General features: G+C 60.4%; 1 protein-coding gene across 1 annotated transcript; it reads left to right on the forward strand.

Annotated features, from left to right (window-relative positions):
• Positions 1–346: 346 nt before the first annotated feature.
• LOC144677311 (lysine-specific demethylase 2A-like) lies at positions 347–18156 on the forward strand. The gene is made up of 9 exons (XM_078537447.1): positions 347–480; positions 592–684; positions 1485–1700; positions 4616–4651; positions 8141–8697; positions 12375–12538; positions 13333–13488; positions 13620–13838; positions 17831–18156. Exons 1-9 carry the CDS (start codon positions 370–372, stop codon positions 18010–18012), a joined length of 1734 nt encoding a protein of 577 aa, XP_078393573.1. The 5' UTR covers positions 347–369; the 3' UTR covers positions 18013–18156.
• The last annotated feature ends 2977 nt before the right edge of the window (positions 18157–21133 follow it).

Consider the following 21133-nt stretch of genomic DNA (forward strand, 5'->3'; position numbering starts at 1 on the left):
GATGGAGAGAGAGAGAGTAAGGGGGGATGGATAGAAGAATGGGTGGTGATAGGAGGGTGTTTATGGGGTCACGGATGGGATCGGCGTATTGAGAGTGAGAGACTCTATCTTGTCTCTGTTATTGCACTTCCCTCTCCCCCTCCCACCATCCCATCCCCCACCCTCGTTCCCCTCTTTTCCTCTCCTCCCACCAACACCCCTCTTGTTCGATCTCTGCCTCTCTCCCCCCCCACCTTCTCCCCGCCTCTCATTCCCACCCTCCCTCCCCCCTCCTCCCCCTCCCTCTCTGTGCTAGCGCCACCCAGCCTTGCCCAGCTAACGTGGCCTCTCCCCTCCTTGCAGCCCATCCTGCCGCACACGGCCCTGTGTATGATCTGCGAGGAGGTGGGGCAGAACGCCGAGGGGGAGAATAACAGTGTTCGGGGGACGCTGATGGAGTGTTCAGCCTGCAGCGAGATCGTCCATCCGGGCTGCCTGAAGGTGAGGCTGCTGGTGGGGGCTGGCCTGGGGGGAGGGAGCGGCCCAGGCCTCGCGCTGCTTTTGGCCGGGCTCTCAACCGCTGCTAACCTTTCACCTTTGACCCACCGACAGATGAACATTTCCCTGGGGATCATCAGCAAGGAGCTTCCGAACTGCTGGGAGTGTCCGAAATGTGTGAGGCAGGAGAGACGGAAACACGCCCTGGTGAGTGCGAGGGGGCCGGAGGGCGAGTGCGAGGGGGCCGGAGGGTGAGTGGGGTGGGGGTCGGGGGTGGGGGACAAGGCATGAAGAGGTTTGGAGAAGCTCAGCTCGGGGCTCGGTCCCCCAGCTGCCTTTGGAGGTTGGTTGGGGGTGAGGGAGTGGCCAAGGCTTTATTCCAGAGAGTCCTGGTTCTTCTGAAGGCTAACATGTCTCTGTCTCTCTATCTCCCTCTCCCTCCCTCTCCCCTTCCCCCGCCGCCTCTCCCCTTCCCCCGCCTCTCCCCTTCCCCCGCCTCTCCCCTTCCCCCGCCGCCTCTCCCCTTCCCCCGCCGCCTCTCCCCTTCCCCCGCCGCCTCTCCCCTTCCCCCGCCTCTCCCCTTCCCCCGCCTCTCCCCTTCCCCCGCCTCTCCCCTTCCCCCGCCTCTCCCCTTCCCCCGCCTCTCCCCTTCCCCCGCCTCTCCCCTTCCCCCGCCTCTCCCCTTCCCCCGCCGCCTCTCCCCTTCCCCCGCCGCCTCTCCCCTTCCCCCGCCGCCTCTCCCCTTCCCCCGCCGCCTCTCCCCTTCCCCCGCCGCCTCTCCCCTTCCCCCGCCGCCTCTCCCCTTCCCCCGCCGCCTCTCCCCTTCCCCCGCCGCCTCTCCCCTTCCCCCGCCGCCTCTCCCCTTCCCCCGCCGCCTCTCCCCTTCCCCCGCCGCCTCTCCCCTTCCCCCGCCGCCTCTCCCCTTCCCCCGCCGCCTCTCCCCTTCCCCCGCCGCCTCTCCCCTTCCGCCTCCGCCTCTCCCCTTCCCCCCCCCGCCATGAACCCAGGCGAAAAAGGGGCTGACTCTGAAGGACAGCAGTGAGGCTGCGAGGCAGCGGCAGATAGCGGAGGCCATGAGGAAGAGGGAAGAGCACAACAGGAGGATTCACGCCATCGAGGCTGCCAAGCGGCGCCTCGAGTCTCTGCCCAAACGCAAGAAATTCGACTACCTGCTGCTGCGGAAGAAGAGGCTGGCAGCAGCTGAACAGAACGCACGGAAAAAGGTCAGCGAGGCATGGCCCAGACCTAGCTCCACTTAACCCCGACATCCGGGCGCTGCCTGACCACTTAGTCTGTGTAGGGTCGGTGCTGAGGGAGCGCCGCACCGTAGTAGGGTCGGTGCTGAGGGAGCGCCGCACCGTAGTAGGGTCGGTGCTGAGGGAGCGCCGCACCGTCGTAGGGTCGGAGCTGAGGGAGCGCCACACCGTAGTAGGCTCGGAGCTGAGGGAGCGCCACACCGTAGTAGGGTCGGTGCTGAGGGAGCGCCGCACCGTCGTAGGGTCGGAGCTGAGGGAGCGCCACACCGTAGTAGGCTCGGAGCTGAGGGAGCGCCACACCGTAGTAGGGTCGGTGCTGAGGGAGCGCCGCACCGTAGTAGGGTCGGAGCTGAGGGACCGCCACACCGTAGTAGGGTCGGAGCTGAGGGAGCGCCACACCATAGTACGGTCGGAGCTGAGGGAGCGCCACACCGTAGTAGGGTCGGAGCTGAGGGAGCGCCGCACCGTAGTAGGGTCGGAGCTGAGGGACCGCCACACCGTAGTAGGGTCGGAGCTGAGGGAGCGCCACACCGTAGTACGGTCGGAGCTGAGGGAGCGCCACACCGTAGTAGGGTCGGAGCTGAGGGAGCGCCACACCGTAGTAGGGTCGGAGCTGAGGGAGCATCGCACCATAATATGGTCAGTGCTGAGGGAGCCTAGTCCCATAGTAGGTTCGGTGCTGAGGGAGCGTTGCACAGTAGTAGGGTCGGTGCCGAGGGAGTGCCGCACTGTAATATGGTTGGTGCTGAGAGAGTATCGCACCATAGTAGGGTCGGAGCTGAGGGACCGCCACACCGTAGTAGGGTCGGAGCTGAGGGAGCGCCGCACCGTAGTAGGCTCGGAGCGCCACACCGTAGTGGGGTCGGAGCTGAGGGAGCGCCACACCGTAGTGGGGTCGGAGCTGAGGGAGCGCCACACCGTAGTGGGGTCGGAGCTGAGGGAGCGCCACACCGTAGTGGGGTCGGTGCTGAGGGAGTGTTGCGCCGTAGTGGGGTCGGTGCTGAGGGAGCGCCGCACCTTAGTGGGGTCAGTGCTGAGGGAGCATCGCGCGGTAGTGGTGTTGGTGCTGAGGGAGCGTCGCGCCGTAGTGGTGTTGGTGCTGAGGGAGCGTTGCGCCGTAGTGGTGTTGGTGCTGAGGGAGCGTTGCGCCGTAGTGGGATCGGTGCTGAGGGAGCGTCGCGCTGTAGTGGGGTCGGTGCTGAGGGAGCGTCGCGCTGTAGTAGGGTCGGTGCCGAGGGAGCGTCGCGCCGTAGTGGGGTCAGTGCAGAGGGAGCGTCGCGCCGTAGTGGGGTCGGTGCTGAGGGAGCGTCGCGCCGTAGTGGGGTCGGTGCTGAGGGAGCGTCGCGCCGTAGTAGGTTCGGAGCTGAGGGAGCGCCACACCGTAGTAGGGTCGGAGCTGAGGGAGCGCCACACCATAGTAGGGTCGGAGCTGAGGGAGCATCGCACCGTAATATGGTCGGTGCTGAGGGAGCCTAGCACCATAGTAGGTTCGGTGCTGAGGGAGCGTTGCACAGTAGTAGGGTCGGTGCCGAGGGAGTGCCGCACTGTAATATGGTCGGTGCTGAGAGAGTATCGCACCGTAGTAGGGTCGGAGCTGAGGGACCGCCACACCATAGTAGGGTCGGAGCTGAGGGAGCGCCACACCGTAGTAGGGTCAGAGCTGAGGGAGCGCCACACCGTAGTAGGGTCGGAGCTGAGGGAGCGCCACACCGTAGTAGGGTCGGAGCTGAGGGAGCGCCGCACTGTAGTGGGGTCGGTGCCGAGGGAGTGCCGCACCGTAGTAGGGTCGGTGCTGAGGGAGCGCTGCACCGTAGTGGGGTCGGTGCTGAGGGAGTGTTGCGCCGTAGTGGGGTTGGAGCTCAGGGAGCGCCGCACCGTAGTGGGGTTGGTGCTGAGGGAGCGTCGCGCTGTAGTGGGGTCGGTGCTGAGGGAGCGCCGCACCGTAGTGGGGTCGGTGCTGAGGGAGCGCCGCACCGTAGTGGGTTCGGTGCTGAGGGAGCGCCGCACCGTAGTGGGGTCGGTGCTGAGGGAGCGCCACACCGTAGTAGGGTCGGAGCTGAGGGAGCGCCACACCATAGTAGGGTCGGAGCTGAGGGAGCATCGCACCGTAATATGGTCGGTGCTGAGGGAGCCTAGCACCATAGTAGGTTCGGTGCTGAGGGAGCGTTGCACAGTAGTAGGGTCGGTGCCGAGGGAGTGCCGCACTGTAATATGGTCGGTGCTGAGAGAGTATCGCACCGTAGTAGGGTCGGAGCTGAGGGAGCGCCACACCATAGTAGGGTCAGAGCTGAGGGAGCGCCACACCGTAGTAGGGTCGGAGCTGAGGGAGCGCCGCACCGTAGTGGGGTCGGTGCCGAGGGAGTGCCGCACCGTAGTAGGGTCGGTGCTGAGGGAGCACTGCACCATAGTGGGGTCGTTGCTGAGGGAGTGTTGCGCCGTAGTGGGGTTGGTGCTGAGGGAGCGTCGCGCTGTAGTGGGGTCGGTGCTGAGGGAGCGCCGCACCGTAGTGGGGTCGGTGCTGAGGGAGCGCCGCACCTTAGTGGGGTCGGTGCTAAGGGAGCGCCGCACCGTAGTGGGGTCGGTGCTGAGGGAGCGTCGCGCTGTAGTGGGGTCGGTGCTGAGGGAGCGCCGCACCGTAGTGGGGTCGGTGCTGAGGGAGCGCCGCACCGTAGTGGGGTCGGTGCTGAGGGAGCGCCGCACCGTAGTGGGTTCGGTGCTGAGGGAGCGCCGCACCGTGGAAGGGTCGGAACTGTTTGAGCGCCGCGGTGTCGGAGGGTGCCAAGGGCACGTCAGAGGGTCGGTGCTCCACCATCTCTCAGCAAAGGAACCTGTTCCCCGCTCACCCTGTTATAACTGTCCTCCACTTCGTCTTCTGTCCACAGATCAAGTTCGAGAGGGAACAGATTCTTCTGCGGACAGTAAGTGTTTACATTGCATTCAACTGCATTTCTATTGCATCTATTAACGTAAACAGTCACCTGACGATACAGAAATTGAATAAGGCCGATTAGAAAGACCTGTCCCCATAGGTATCGCGTCTCACTCGTCAGGACAAATGCAAGAATGCCAAATTTCAAACTATCACAACAATTTATACTGCAGGGGAAAAGGATGCTGATTGGTTGGCCAAGCTGTTGCCATGGGGAAAGCAACTGGGAGCTATATAGGCTCCCGTATAATTCAGGAAAGCTACAAGGTTTGAACCTGTGGAGTGGCCAAACCCAAACCAAAATGTCCACTGTTAGACGTGGTTCCACGACTGGGCGGCACTTACTGAAGAACAGTGAGTGTGCTAATACCTGCACTTATCACCAAGTGAAGATAATCAGCCAAATTCACAATGTGGCTCATGACACAAAGATAGGTAGGGGACTAAGTGGTGAACAGGACACAAGGAGGCTGCAAAGGGACAGAGACTGGTTAAGTGAGTGGGCAAAGATCTAGCAAATGGAATATCACGTGGGAACATCTGAAATTGTCCATTTTGGCAGGAGAAAGGAAGCTTCTTATCTCAGTGCTGAGAGATTGCAGAGCTCTGAGGTGCAGAGGGATCTGGGTGTCCCAGTGCATGAATCACAAATGCTAATGTGCAGGTACAGCGGGTAATGAGGAAAGCTAATAGAACATTATCGTTTATTGTGATGGGGGAATTGAATACAAAAGTAGGGAGGTTATTCTTCAGTTGTACAGGACACTGGTGAGACCACATCTGGAGTATTGTGTACAGTACTGGTCGCCTTATTTAAGGAAGGATGTAAATGCGTTGGAAGCAGTTCAGAGAAGGTTTACCAGACTAATCCCAGGAATGGGCGGGTTGTCTTATGAGGGAAGGTTGGACAGGTTAGGTTTGTATCCGCTGGAGTTTAGAAGAGTGAGAGGCGACTTGATTGAAACCTTTAAGACCCTGAGGGGTCTTGACAGGGGTGGATGGGGAGAGGGTGTTTCCCCTTGTGGGAGAATCTAGAACAATGGAATTTAACCCTGAAAAGTGGAGGTGATACACTTTGGAAGGAGTAATTTGACAAGGAAGTATTCAATGAATGACATGGCACTAGGAAGTTCTGAGGAACAAAGGGACCTTGGCGTGTGTGTCCATAGATCTCTGAAGGCGGAGGGGGCATGTTAGTGGGGTGGTGAAAAAGGCATATGGGACACTTGCCTTTATCAATCGAGGCATAGATTACAAAAGTAGGGAGGTCATGTTGGAGTTGTATAGAACCTTGGTGAGGCCACAGCTGGAATACTGTGTGCAGTTCTGGTCGCCACATTATAGGAAGGATGTGATTGTACTGGAGGGGGTGCAGAGGAGATTCACCAGGATGTTGCCTGGGATGAAACATTGAAGTTATGAAGGGAGGTTGGATAGACTTGGGTTGTTTTCGTTGGAGCAGAGAAGACTGAGGGGCGACCTGATCGAGGTGTACAAGATTATGAGGGGCATGGACAGGGTGGATAGGGAGCAGCTGTTCCCCTTAGTTGAAGGGTCAGTCACAAAGGGACACAAGTTCAAGGTGAGGGGTAGGAGGTTTAGGGGGGGATGTGAGGAAAAACTTTTTTACCCAGAGGGTGGTGAGGGTCTGGAATGCGCTGCCTGGGAGGGTGGTGGAGGCGGGTTGCCTCACATCCTTTAAAAAGTACCTGGATGAGCACTTGACACGTCATAACATTCAAGGCTATGGGGCCAAGTGCTGGTCAATGGGATTAGGTCGGTAGGTCAGGTGTTTCTCACGTGTCGTTGCAGACTCGATGGGGCCGAAGGGCCTCTTCTGCACTGTGATTCTGTGAAGGGGTCACGGTTTAAAAATAAGGGAGTCACCCATTTAAGACGGAGATGAGGAGAAATGTTTTCTCTGAGGGTGGTGAGTCTTTGGAACTCTCTTCCTGAAAAGGTGGTGGAAGCAGAGTCTTCGAATGTTTTTAAGGCCGAGGTGGATAGATTATAGATTAGCAAGGGGGTGAAAGGTCATTAGGGGTAGGTGGGAGGTTATAGTCAGATCAGCCATGATCTTTATTGAAATGGCGGGGCAGGCTTGAAGGGCCAAGTGGTCTCCTAATTCCGATATTTGCTTTGCTACCCTGGAGCTGTGTGTAATGGAGGGCGATATGATTCTCTTCTGTATGGATACTAATTGGGCTCCTCTCTCTGCCTGTCTCTGCGTCTCCCTCTGCCTGTCTCTGCGTCTCCCTCTGCCTGTCTCTGCGTCTCCCTCTGCCTGTCTCTGCGTCTCCCTCTGCCTGTCTCTGCGTCTCCCTCTGCCTGTCTCTGCGTCTCCCTCTGCCTGTCTCTGCATCTCCCTCTGCGTCTCCCTCTGCCTGTCTCTGCGTCTCCCTCTGCCTGTCTCTGCGTCTCCCTCTGCCTGTCTCTGCGTCTCCCTCTGCCTGTCTCTGCACCTCCCTCTGCCTGTCTCTGCGCCTCCCTCTGCCTGTCTCTGCGTCTCCCTCTGCCTGTCTCTGCGTCTCCCTCTGCCTGTCTCTGCGTCTCCCTCTGCCTGTCTCTGCGTCTCCCTCTGCCTGTCTCTGCGCCTCCCTCTGCCTGTCTCTGCGTCTCCCTCTGCCTGTCTCTGCGTCTCCCTCTGCGTCTCCCTCTGCGTCTCCCTCTGCGTCTCTCTCTGCGTCTCTCTCTGCGTTTCTCTCTGCGTTTCTCTCTGCGTCTCTCTCTGCGTCTCCCTCTGCGTCTCCCTCTGCCTGTCTCTGCGTCTCCCTCTGCGTCTCTCTCTGCGTCTCCCTCTGTGCCTGTCTCTGCGTCTCCCTCTGCGTCTCCCTCTGCGTCTCCCTCTGCGTCTCCCTCTGCGTCTCCCTCTGCGTCTCCCTCTGCGTCTCCCTCTGCGTCTCTCTCTGCGTCTCTCTCTGCGTCTCTCTCTGCGTCTCTCTCTGCGTCTCCCTCTGCCTGTCTCTCTCTGCGTGTCTCTCTGCCTGTCTCTGTCTCTCTCTCTGCCTGTCTCTGTCTCTCTCTCTGCCTGTCTCTGTCTCTCTCTCTGCGTGTCTCTCTGCCTGTCTCTCTGCCTGTCTCTCTGCCTGTCTCTCTGCCTGTCTCTCTGCGTGTCTCTCTGCCTGTCTCTGCGTGTCTCTCTGCGTGTCTCTCTGCGTGTCTCTCTGCCTGTCTCTCTGCCTGTCTCTCTGCGTCTCCCTCTGCGTGTCTCTCTGCCTGTCTCTCTGCGTCTCCCTCTGCGTCTCCCTCTGCGTGTCTCTCTGCCTGTCTCTCTGCCTGTCTCTCTGCGTGTCTCTCTGCCTGTCTCTCTGCCTGTCTCTGCGTGTCTCTCTGCGTCTCCCTCTGCGTGTCTCTCTGCGTCTCCCTCTGCGTGTCTCTCTGCCTGTCTCTCTGCCTGTCTCTCTGCCTGTCTCTCTGCCTGTCTCTCTGCCTGTCTCTGTCTCTCTCTCTCTCTGGCTGTCTGTCTCTCCACCCACAGAAACGGAAAGCTGAGGATGGCCTCGAGTCCCCGGTCCGGGCCAAGATCCTCCGGCCGCTGCGGAACCGCGAGGACCTGGCCCTGGCTCCCTACCCGCGGCCCGGCTCCAGCAAGGACGGCCTCAGGCCTGACCGGACCGAGCGATTCCACAGGCGGCAGCTGCGGAGATGCCCGGACCCCGGCCGTGCCAACCCCGCCTCCGGCAGCGGCGCCTCGCACCACCACCACCACCACCACCACCATCACCGCCAGCTCTCCGAGATCGAGAAGGCCAAGATCAGGGGCTCGCTGCTGACGGTGAGACTCCACCGCTCCCCGGGGGACTTCAACGGTGCCACAGCCCATCACCGGTCCCCCGGCACCAGCCTCCGGCAGGCTCCCCGCGTGGTCAGCTGGCAGTCGGACTGTCAGTGCCAGCGGGACAACTCCTCGCCCTCCTCCGACACCCCTCCTGAAGATCACATGATGCAGCGTCACCTCTGGATGTCCGTCTTTCGCTACCTAACACAAAAGGAACTGTGTGTCTGCATGAGGGTCTGCAAAGCGTGGAGCAAATGGTGAGTCCAGAGCTGGCGATGTAATACCGGTGATCCGCGGAACCCGGGGTACAACCCCACTCGGAACCCCGGGGTATAACCCCGCCCGGAACCCCGGGGTATAACCCCACCCGGAACCCCGGGGTATAACCCCACCCGGAACCCCGGCGTATAACCCCACCCGGAACCCCGGGGTATAACCCCACCCGGAACCCCGGGGTATAACCCCGCACCGCACCCCGGGGTATAACCCCGCACCGCACCCCGGGGTATAACCCCACCCGGAACCCCGAGATATAACCCCACCCGCACCGCACCCCGGGGTATAACCCCGCACCGCACCCCGGGGTATAACCCCGCCCCGCACCCCGGGGTATAACCCCGCACCGCACCCCGGGGTATAACCCCGCCCCGCACCCCGGGGTATAACCCCACCCGGAACCCCGGGGTATAACCCCACCCGGAACCCCGGGGTATAACCCCACCCGGAACCCCGGGGTATAACCCCACCCCGCACCCCGGGGTATAACCCCGCACCGCACCCCGGGGTATAACCCCGCCCCGCACCCCGGGGTATAACCCCGCCCCGCACCGCACCTCGGGGTATAACCCCACCCCGCACCCCGGGGTATAACCCCGCACCGCACCCCGGGGTATAACCCCGCCCCGCACCCCGGGGTATAACCCCGCCCCGCACCCCGGGGTATAACCCCGCACCGCACCCCGGGGTATAACCCCGCCCCGCACCCCGGGGTATAACCCCGCACCGCACCCCGGGGTATAACCCCACCCGGAACCCCGAGATATAACCCCACCCGGAACCCCGAGATATAACCCCGCCCCGCCCCGCACCCCGGGGTATAACCCCACCCGGAACCCCGGGGTATAACCCCACCCGGAACCCCGGGGTATAACCCCACCCGGAACCCCGGGGTATAACCCCACCCCGCACCCCGGGGTATAACCCCGCACCGCACCCCGGGGTATAACCCCGCCCCGCACCCCGGGGTATAACCCCGCCCCGCACCCCGGGGTATAACCCCGCCCCGCACCCCGGGGTATAACCCCGCCCCGCACCCCGGGGTATAACCCCGCACCGCACCCCGGGGTATAACCCCGCACCGCACCCCGGGGTATAACCCCACCCGGAACCCCGAGATATAACCCCACCCGGAACCCCGAGATATAACCCCGCCCCGCCCCGCACCCCGGGGTATAACCCCGCACCGCACCCCGGGGTATAACCCCACCCGGAACCCCGAGATATAACCCCACCCGCACCGCACCCCGGGGTATAACCCCGCCCCGCACCCCGGGGTATAACCCCGCCCCGCACCCCGGGGTATAACCCCGCACCGCACCCCGGGGTATAACCCCACCCGGAACCCCGGGGTATAACCCCACCCGGAACCCCGAGATATAACCCCACCCGCACCGCACCCCGGGGTATAACCCCACCCGGAACCCCGGGGTATAACCCCACCCGGAACCCCGGGGTATAACCCCACCCGCCCCGCACCCCGGGGTATAACCCCACCCGGAACCCCGAGATATAACCCCACCCGCTCCGCACCCCGGGGTATAACCCCGCCCCGCACCCTGGGGTATAACCCCACCCCGCACCCCAGGGTATAACCCCACCCGGAACCCCGAGATATAACCCCACCCGCACCGCACCCCGGGGTATAACCCCGCCCCGCACCCCGGGGTATAACCCCGCCCCGCACCCCGGGGTATAACCCCGCCCCGCACCCCGGGGTATAACCCCGCCCCGCACCCCGGGGTATAACCCCGCCCCGCACCCCGGGGTATAACCCCACCCCGCACCCCGGGGTATAACCCCGCCCGGAACCCCGAGATATAACCCCACCCGCCCCGCACCCCGGGGTATAACCCCACCCGGAACCCCGGGGTATAACCCCACCCGGAACCCCGGGGTATAACCCCACCCGGAACCCCGGGGTATAACCCCACCCGGAACCCCGGGGTATAACCCCACCCGGAACCCCGGGGTATAACCCCACCCGGAACCCCGAGATATAACCCCACCCGCCCCGCACCCCGGGGTACAACCCCACCCGGAACCCCGGGGTATAACCCCACCCGCCCCGCACCCCGGGGTACAACCCCACCCGGAACCCCGGGGTATAACCCCACCCGGAACCCCAAGATATAACCCCACCCGCCCCGCACCGCGGGGTACAACCCCACCCGGAACCCCGGGGTATAACCCCACCCGGAACCCCAAGATATAACCCCACCCGCCCCGCACCCCGGGGTACAACCCCACCCGGAACCCCGGGGTATAACCCCACCCGGAACCCCGGGGTATAACCCCACCCGGAACCCCGAGATATAACCCCACCCGCACCGCACCCCGGGGTATAACCCCACCCGGAACCCCGGGGTATAACCCCACCCGGAACCCCGGGGTATAACCCCACCCGGAACCCCGGGGTATAACCCCACCCGGAACCCCGGGGTATAACCCCACCCGGAACCCCGGGGTATAACCCCACCCGGAACCCCGGGGTATAACCCCACCCGGAACCCCGGGGTATAACCCCGCCCCGCACCCCGGGGTATAACCCCGCCCGGAACCCCGAGATATAACCCCACCCGCACCGCACCCCGGGGTATAACCCCGCACCGCACCCCGGGGTATAACCCCGCACCGCACCCCGGGGTATAACCCCGCACCGCACCCCGGGGTATAACCCCGCACCGCACCCCGGGGTATAACCCCGCACCGCACCCCGGGGTATAACCCCGCACCGCACCCCGGGGTATAACCCCGCACCGCACCCCGGGGTATAACCCCGCACCGCACCCCGGGGTATAACCCCGCACCGCACCCCGGGGTATAACCCCGCACCGCACCCCGGGGTATAACCCCGCACCGCACCCCGGGGTATAACCCCGCACCGCACCCCGGGGTATAACCCCGCACCGCACCCCGGGGTATAACCCCGCACCGCACCCCGGGGTATAACCCCGCACCGCACCCCGGGGTATAACCCCGCACCGCACCCCGGGGTATAACCCCGCACCGCACCCCGGGGTATAACCCCGCACCGCACCCCGGGGTATAACCCCGCCCCGCACCCCGGGGTATAACCCCGCCCCGCACCCCGGGGTATAACCCCGCCCCGCACCCCGGGGTATAACCCCGCCCCGCACCCCGGGGTATAACCCCGCACCGCACCCCGGGGTATAACCCCACCCGGAACCCCGAGATATAACCCCACCCGCACCGCACCCCGGGGTATAACCCCGCACCGCACCCCGGGGTATAACCCCGCCCCGCACCCCGGGGTATAACCCCGCCCCGCACCCCGGGGTATAACCCCACCCGGAACCCCGAGATATAACCCCACCCGCACCGCACCCCGGGGTATAACACCGCCCCGCACCCCGGGGTGTAACCCCGCACCGCACCCCGGGGTGTAACCCCGCCCCGCACCCCCCGGGACGTAACCCCGCCCCGCACCCCGGGGTATAACCCCGCCCCGCACCCCCTGGGACGTAACCCCGCCCCGCACCCCCTGGGACGTAACCCCGGCCCCCGGGGCGCGATACTGCCCCACGAGCCCTTGAATGTCATAACCCCTCTTGCCCCAGGGCATGGTACCTGATGATTGTTACTGGATTCTATGTCAGGTTAACACTGTCCTCTCTTCTCCCCTCTCTCCCCCCAGGTGTTGCGATAAGAGATTATGGACAAAAATCAACCTGAGCAGGTGTAAGTCCATCACCCCTCTGGCCCTGGGCGGCATCAGCAAAAGGCTGCCTGTCAGTCTGGACCTGAGCTGGAGCAACATCTCCAGGAAGCAGCTTACTTGGCTCATCAACAGGTTACCAGGTCAGCGTGGGGGAGGGGGAGGGCTGGGAGGGGGAGGGGCAGGCCGGGAGGGGGCGGTGCTGGGGGGAAGGCCGGGAGGGGCGGGGCTGGGGGGAGGCCGGGAGGGTCGGGGCTGGGGGGGAGGCCGGGAGGGGCGGGGCTGGGGGGAGGCCGGGAGGGGCGGGGCTGGGGGGAGGCCGGGAGGGGGCGGGGCTGTGGGAGGCCGGGAGGGGCGGGGCTGGGGGGGGGAGGCCGGGAGGGGCGGGGCTGGGGGGGGGAGGCCGGGAGGGGCGGGGCTGGGGGGAGGCAGGGAGGGGGCGGGGCTGTGGGAGGCCGGGAGGGGGCGGGGCTGGGGGAGGCTGGGAGGGGGCGGGGATGTGGGAGGCTGGGAGGGGCGGGGCTGGGGTGGGGAGGCCGGGAGGGGCGGGGCTGGGGGGAGGCCGGGAGGGGCGGGGCTGGGGGGAGGCCGGGAGGGTCGGGGCTGTGGGGAGGCCGGGAGGGGCGGGGCTGGGGGGAGGCCGGGAGGGGCGGGGCTGGGGGGGGGAGGCCGGGAGGGGCGGGGCTGGGGGGGGAGGCCGGGAGGGGGCGGGGCTGGGGGGGAGGCCAGGAGGGGGCGGGGCTGGGGGAGGCTGGGAGGGGGCGGGGCTGGGGGGGAGGCTGGGAGGGGGCGGGGCTGGGGGGGAGGCCGGGAGGGGCGGGGATGTGGAGGGGAAAGTGTGGGGGGTAAGGGACAGGCGATGGGAGGTACACTCGTGCCAGGGGCCTGCCTGATATCGAGTGTGTTTAACGGTTTGTGTCACTCTGTTCTCTGGCAGGTTTGAAAGATCTCTTTCTATCAGGTTGCTCCTGGTCGGCCATCTCCGCTCTTAGTACCTCCAGCTGTCCACTGCTCCGTACCCTGGACCTTCGGTGGGCTGAGGGCTTAAGGGACACACAGATGAGGGATCTGCTCTGCACTCCAGATAAACCAGGTATGCAGCAAAGGACATTCCTCTGTTACTGCCACCCCCCCCCACCGGCCCTACTTTCTTGACTCCTGCCCGATCCGGTAAAGACTCCGTTCGTTCCCACTTCCAACTCGGGTGTTTTCCTCTTTCTGCAGGCCAGTTGGACAATCGCAGCAAGTTACGCAACGTGACGGATTTCCGGTTAGCGGGCCTGGACATCAGCGACGTCACCCTGCGGCTAATCATCCGCCACATGCCCCTGCTCTCCCGCCTGGACCTCAGTCACTGCAGCCATCTGAGCGACCACTCCCTTAACCTGCTAACGGCCGTCGGATCATCAACGCGCAACTCTCTCAGCGAGCTACAGCTAGAAGGTGAGGACGCCGGGCCCAGCCAACGCAGCCCGGAGTCAACGGCACTTAAAACCCCCGACACAGGTCGATCTCTCGCGCACGCGTGCGGAATGCTGCCATTACATTATGATCGCTCTTCCCCAAATGCTCCCCTACTGCTCTGCTTCGTTCCCAGTAGTAGGCCCAGCATGGCATCCTCCCTCATTGGGCTGGAAGCATGCCCATCAGGTGATAATCAGATGGTGAGAGTCCAAAACTAGACGCAAATTCTCTATTTAGATAGTTGGTTTGTTCCCAGAATGCAGCATTCGAAATGTCTGCTAGCAGCGAGTGTCCCAGCTTTTACTCTTTGGAGCACAGCATTAAACAAATTAGCAAATGAACAAATTAAATTAAAGTTATAACCCCTTGAAGGGCACTGTAACAAAAGACGGAACATTTTTTTTAAAGGAAGCTTAACCGATCAAATTAAAAACGGGGTCCCCGGGACTAAATGATGCAGTCCAGCCCCTGCAGTGCTCACAGGTCGTGGAAGGCAGCCTCTCTTTATATTCTTTTTGACGATGTCAGTGAAATAAAATAATTAAACAAGCTAGTTTAGACAAGCTGACCACCTTATCTAATGAGATTAAGAAGTTGTTTCGGGAGCTGATAAATTATGATCGCTCTTCCCCAAATGCTCCCCTACTGCTGGCTGCAGAAGGCAAGTCTCACCCTTTCTCTTTACTCTTTTGATGGAACCAATTAAAATAAGTGAGCTAAAACGAAGGGGCAAGTTAAGAAGCAGCCCCCTTGAGGGGGCACCGTAACAAAGGAGAGAACTTAGAGGAACCCCCCCCCCCAGTGCCCACCGGTTACAAGCGGCAGTCTCCCCTTATGTTCTTTTGAGTAGCATTTTCTCTATATATGCGCTGGAAAATGGGATTAGAATAGATAGGTGCTTGATGGCCGGCACAGACTCGATGGGCCGAAGGGTCTATTTCTGTGCTGTGGTGACTTCTATGACTTGAGCAAATGGTCAAATTAACAAAGCGAATTAAAATTAAAGGGGCACTGAAACCCAAGACCGAAACCTTGATGGAAATTCATCGAATTTAAAACGAGTGACTCAAATTTAAAGTCACAGCCTCTTTTTAAAAGGGCCCTCCCTGTAACAGAAGCAAAACTCCAAAGGAAGCTTATCCAGCTAAATATCCAAAACGGTAAGCTGTGGGGTCAGGAAGCACCACAGCCCCCCCACCCCCGCAGTGCCCACCAGTGCCACGGGAAGAGGCCTCAAGTGTGCCAGCGGACATGGGCGTGTGCGCCATCCCTGCCAGGGCGCCCAGCCATGAGCATCACCACGGGAGAGAGGGGCCAGACCGGTCGGGCCGGAAGACCCCTCTCCCTCCTCGATAGCCAGCTCGGGCAGGCGTGGCTGCAGGCTTACAGGGGAGGTCCTCCTCCCTGCCCCGCACCTCCCTCCCACACCCTCTCCATGCCGGGTGAATCTCTCTCTCTGTAAGTAAACAACACCATTTACCAGTGTTTCTTTATAGTCCCCCCTGCCACACGTTTCAGAAATTTATCACCCCCCCCTCCCCGACACTGGGGCCTTGGTTTAACGCCTCATCCAAAAGGCAGTGCAGCACTCCCTCAGTACTGACCCTCCGACAGTGCAGCACTCCCTCAGTACTGACCCTCCGACAGTGCAGCACTCCCTCAGTACTGACCCTCCGACAGTGCGGCACTCCCTCAGTACTGACCCTCCGACAGTGCGGCCCTCCCTCAGCACTGACCCTCCGACAGTGCGGCCCTCCCTCAGCACTGACCCTCCGACAGTGCGGCCCTCCCTCAGCACTGACCCTCCGACAGTGCGGCGCTCCCTCAGTACTGACCCTCCGACAGTGCGGCGCTCCCTCAGCACTGACCCTCCGACAGTGCGGTGCTCCCTCAGCACTGACCCTCCGACAGTGCGGCGATCCCTCAGCACTGACCCTCCGACAGTGCGGCGCTCCCTCAGCACTGACCCTCCGACAGTGCAGTGCTCCTTCAGCACTGACCCTCCGACAGTGCGGCACTCCCTCAGCGCTGGCCCTCCGACAGTGCGGCACTCCCTCAGTACTGACCCTCCGACAGTGCGGCACTCCCTCAGCACTGACCCTCCGACAGTGCGGCCCTCCCTCAGCACTGACCCTACGACAGTGCGGCGCTCCCTCAGCACTGACCCTCCGACAGTGCGGTGCTCCCTCAGCACTGACCCTCCGACAGTGCGGCGCTCCCTCAGCACTGACCCTCCGACAGTGCGGCGCTCCCTCAGCACTGACCCTCCGACAGTGCAGTGCTCCTTCAGCACTGACCCTCCGACAGTGCGGCACTCCCTCAGCGCTGGCCCTCCGACAGTGCGGCACTCCCTCAGTACTGACCCTCCGACAGTGCGGCACTCCCTCAGTACTGACCCTCCGACAGTGCGGCCCTCCCTCAGCACTGACCCTCCGACAGTGCGGCGCTCCCTCAGCACTGACCCTCCGACAGTACAGCGCTCCTTCAGCACTGACCCTCCGACAGTGCGGCACTCCCTCAGCGCTGGCCCTCCGACAGTGTGGCACTCCCTCAGTACTGACCCTCCGACAGTGCGGCACTCCCTCAGCACTGACCCTCCGACAGTGCGGCACTCCCTCAGCACTGACCCTCCGACAGTGCGGCGCTCCCTCAGTACTGACCCTCCGACAGTGCGGCACTCCCTCAGTACTGACCCTCCGACAGTGCGGTGCTCCCTCAGTACTGACCCTCCGACAGTGCGGCACTCCCTCAGTATTGGACTTTTGCGCTCAAGTCCATGAATGGGACTTGAATTTACAGCCGTTTGACTCTGAGGCCGTTGCGTTTACTGGCTTACGACCTTACTTAAGGAGTGATATATTTGTATGTGAGGCCGTTCAGAGAAGGTTCACTGGGCTGATTCCTGGGGTGAAGGGGGTTTGTCTGTTGAGGAAAGGTTGAGCAGGTTGTGCCCATTGGAGTTTAGAAGAATGAGGGGTGGTCTTATTGAAACATATCAGATTCTGGAGGGAGGGAGGGGGTTTGACAGGGTGGATGCTGAGAGGGTGTTTCTCCCCTCGTGGGGTGGGGGGGAATCTAGAACGGGGGGGGGTGGGGGCACAGTTTTAGAATGAGGGGTCTCCCATTGAAGACGGAGACGAGGAGGAATTCCCTCTCTCGGAGGGTCGTGAGTCTGTGGAATTCTCCCCCCCTCCCCCCCAGAGAGCAATGGGGGCCGGGTCACTGAATATATTCAAGGCTGAGCTAGACAGGTTTCTGATGGGGAAGGGGGGAAAGTGGAGTTCAGGCCACAATGAGACCAACCATGATCTTAGCAAATGGCTGAGCAGACTAGAGGGGCTGAATGGCCTCCTCCTCCTATTATGTTCTTATAAAGTGCTGCTAACCACTGCCGCAACGCTGTTGTTTTTTAATTTATTCATTCACGGGATGTGGGCTTCGCTGGCCGGGCCCAGCATTTATTGCCCATCCCTAATTGCCCCCTTGAGAAGGTGGGTGGTGAGCTGCCTTCTTGAGCCGCTGCAGTCCCCGTGTGGTGTAGGTACACCCACCGTGCTGTTAGGGAGGGAGTTCCAGGATTTTGACCCCAGCGACAGTGAAGGAACGGCCGATATATTCCCAAGTCGGGATGGTGTGTGGGGCTCGGAGGAGAACTTCCAGGTGGTGGTGTTCCCCATGTGTCTGCTGCCCTTGTCCTTCTAGATGGTAGTGGTTGTGTGTTTGGAAGGTGCTGTCAAAGGAGCCTTGGTGAGTTGCTGCAGTGCATCTTGTAGATGGTACACACACTGCTGCTACTGTGCTTCGGTGGTGGAGGGAGTGAATGTTTGTGGATGGGGTGCCAATCAAGCGGGGGCTGCTTTGTCCTGGATGGTGTCGAGCTTCTTGAGTGTTGTGGGAGCTGCACTCATCCAGGCTGTTCATTCATAACTCAAGCCATGTCTCTCTCTCTCTCTCCCACCCCCATACCTTAGGCTGTAATAAGTTGACTGACCAGTGCCTCAATTACCTGAAGAGAATCGGCAACATCTCCTGCATCAACCTGCACAACTGTAAGCAAATCTCAACAGGAGCATGTGAACTGCTCCTCTCCGAACTCTCTGTAAATGGCCTCTTCTGCCTGTCTGAAGAGAGGCAGATTCGCAAGATCAGCTGAGGACACGGAAGAGGAACCTCCCTCTTGCTCCCCCTTTCTCTTTCTCCCACCCTCCCTCCCTCCCTCTCTCTTTCTTTCTTTTCCCCCACCGCCCCACCTATGGTTCTGTGGGCCATCTCTTTCTCCCTCCTCTCCCTCCCCCTCTCTCTCGATCTCGATCTCTCTCTCTCTCTCGGTTTCTCACTCTCTCTCTTGATCTCACGATCTCTCTCTCTTTTGATCTCACGATCTCTCTCTCTCTTGATCTCACGATCTCTCTCTCTTGATCTCACGATCTCTCTCTCTTGATCTCACGATCTCTCGGTTTCTCCCTCTCTCTCTTGATCTCACGATCTCTCTTGATCTCACGATCTCTCTTGATCTCACTATCTCTCTCGATCTCACGATCTCTCCCTCTCTCGATCTCACGATCTCTCTCTCAATCTCACGATCTTTCTCTCTCACGATCTCTCTCTCGATCTCATGATCTCTCTTGATCTTACGATGTCTCTCTCGATCTCACGATCTCTCTCTCGATCTCACGATCTCTCTCTCGATCTCACGATCTCTCTCTCTCTCGATCTCTCTCTCTCTCGATCTCTCTCTCTCTCTCTCTCGATCTCTCTCTCTCTCGATCTCACGATCTCTCTCTATCTCACGATCTCGATCTCACGATCTCTCTCTCTCGATCTCACGATCTCTCGATCTCACGATCTCTCGATCTCACGATCTCTCGATCTCACGATCTCTCTCTCGATCTCTCTCTCTCTCGATCTCACGATCTCTCTCTCTCGATCTCTCGATCTCGATCTCACGATCTCTCTCTCGATCTCACGATCGATCTCTCTTGATCTCTCGATCTCGATCTCACGATCTCTCTCGATCTAACAATCTCTCTCTCTCGATCTAACGATCTCTCTCGATCTCACGATCTCTCTCTCTCGATCTCACGATCTCTCTCGATCTCACGATCTCTCTCGATCTCACGATCTCTCTCGATCTCACGATCTCTCTCGATCTCTCTCGATCTCACGATCTCTCTCTCTCGATCTCACGATCTCGATCTCACGATCTCTCTCTCTCGATCTCACGACCTCTCTCTCTCGATCTCACGACCTCTCACGATCTCTCTCTCTCTCGATCTCACGATCTCTCTCTCTCTCGATCTCACGACCTCTCTCTCTCGATCTCACGATCTCTCTCTCTCTCGATCTCTCTCTCTCTCTCGATCTCACGATCGATCTCTCTCTCGATCTCACGATCTCTCTCTCGATCTCACGATCTCTCTCTCTCTCTCTCCCTCTCTCCCTCCCCCCCCGTGTCTTTCCCCTTCTCTCTGTTTGCAGCAGGTTAAATGGTGACGGTGAGAGAGGAGCAGGAGCTTATATACAGCAAACGAAACAAATGGATTCTCCCAGAATTCAAGGGCAGAAACTTTTTAATTTCAAATGTTTGGTTGTGTTTATTTTATTTTATTTTATTTTTTTTTTTTTGGCTTTTTATTTCCAGGGTTTGATAAAGGTTTTGAGGTTTTCTTGTTCTGTCTCTCTCCCTTTCCACCGACGGATTTAGCCCCGGGCGAGGGTGAGGGCCTCGAGTGGATTCAGCCCCCACGTCGGCCGTAACTCTCTCTCTCCACCGAGCCCTCGGGGGTGAGGTGGGTTGGGGGGTGCGGTTACGAACACTGTAGCTGAGGCATTTTGAATCCTCCCTCCCTTATCGAAACCCACCCCCTGCTCATTACACACACACACACACAGAGAGAGAGAAAGGGACAGAGACAGAGACGCTCAAAGCCGCTTGTGGCTGACCTGTAGCTGGAGTCTTGCACAGAAACTTCCCGTTTCGGGAAGCCATAGGGTGGAGGGAGGGAGGGAGGGGAGGGGCGGAGGGAAAGGGGGTGCAGCGGGGGTGGGGGTTCGGGCTGGGTGGGATAGATATATTTTTCCATAGGGTTTAGCACCTGCGGTTTGTGGCCTAGAATTTTAGCCAGCCCCCCCTCCTCCTCTCCTGCTCACACCACCCCACTCCCCCTCTCTCTCCCCAACCCTCCCACCCACCCACCCCTACCCAGCGATGTGCACACGGTTGGCACCCTCTCAGCCCCGTCGCTAGGCCCAGGCTCGGTCCTCGGCCTGTGCCAAGCACCACTCCTCCTCCTCCTCCTCCTCCTCCTCGTACTGCTGAGGTTTCTTCTTTCCGAAAGCAAACCCCCTTCCCTCAAAGTCCGCGTTTGACCTGATGAGTGGTGGGGGTGGAGGGGGGGAGGGTTGGGATTGGGGGTGGGGGTGTGGGGACGTTCTGGTCGAGGGGCCGGGTTTCTGTAAATAGTTCGGTTCTGCCTGTGCTCCTTTTATTTTTTTTTTTTGTTTTGTTTTCCCTTAAGTGTGCAAAAAAAAAAGAGTTTAAACAGAGATAAATTAATAAAAAAAAATACATAGACCGTCTGCGTTTCCTTAAAAGTGGGGCGGGGTGGGGGATGGGGGTGGGGAGGGGGGGGAAGGGGTTCTCAAAGCTTCAACTCCACTCCCTGGAGGGCTCATTTTCCATTTGCCATCTTGTTTTTTTGTTTTTTTCGTTTTGTTTTTTTTTTAAAAAAAGAATCAGATTTAGAGTGAAACTTTAAAAAGAAGAATTTATGCAGGAAAACAAATCTGTGTATAAAAGTCACAAAATGACAAGCCTGCGGGAATTATTTTGTTCTTGATCTTTCTCGTTTTTTTGAATAAAAATGCTTTGAAAAAAAAAATATATATATTCCGCTCGGTGTCTACGTCGACGGCACGGAGTAGTAAACCTCGATTCACTCGGAAGGGGGTGGGGGGGGGTAGTGGGAATCGGGCCTTGGGTTGGCCTATTTTGTCGTGCCTCTCAACGTTAGTCAGAGCCTTTCTACCGGTGACACAAGCGCCCCAGCAATCGCTCCCCTTGCTTCGTGTCCGGACGAGGGACGACTCGTTCCTGATTCGAGTCACAAAGGCCGACAGCACAGAGAAAGGCCCTTCGGCCCATCGAGTCTGCGCCAGTCAAAAACGAGCGCCTCACTATTCTAATCCCGTTTCCCAGCACTAGGCCCCATTAGCCTTGTATGCCATGCGGCATCATCGCCAGTGCACATCCAAGTACTTTCTTAAAATGTTAT

The sequence above is a fragment of the Cetorhinus maximus genome, unplaced genomic scaffold, assembly GCF_964194155.1.
Source record: "Cetorhinus maximus unplaced genomic scaffold, sCetMax3.hap1.1 HAP1_SCAFFOLD_2383, whole genome shotgun sequence".
Classification (NCBI taxonomy): domain Eukaryota; kingdom Metazoa; phylum Chordata; class Chondrichthyes; order Lamniformes; family Cetorhinidae; genus Cetorhinus; species Cetorhinus maximus.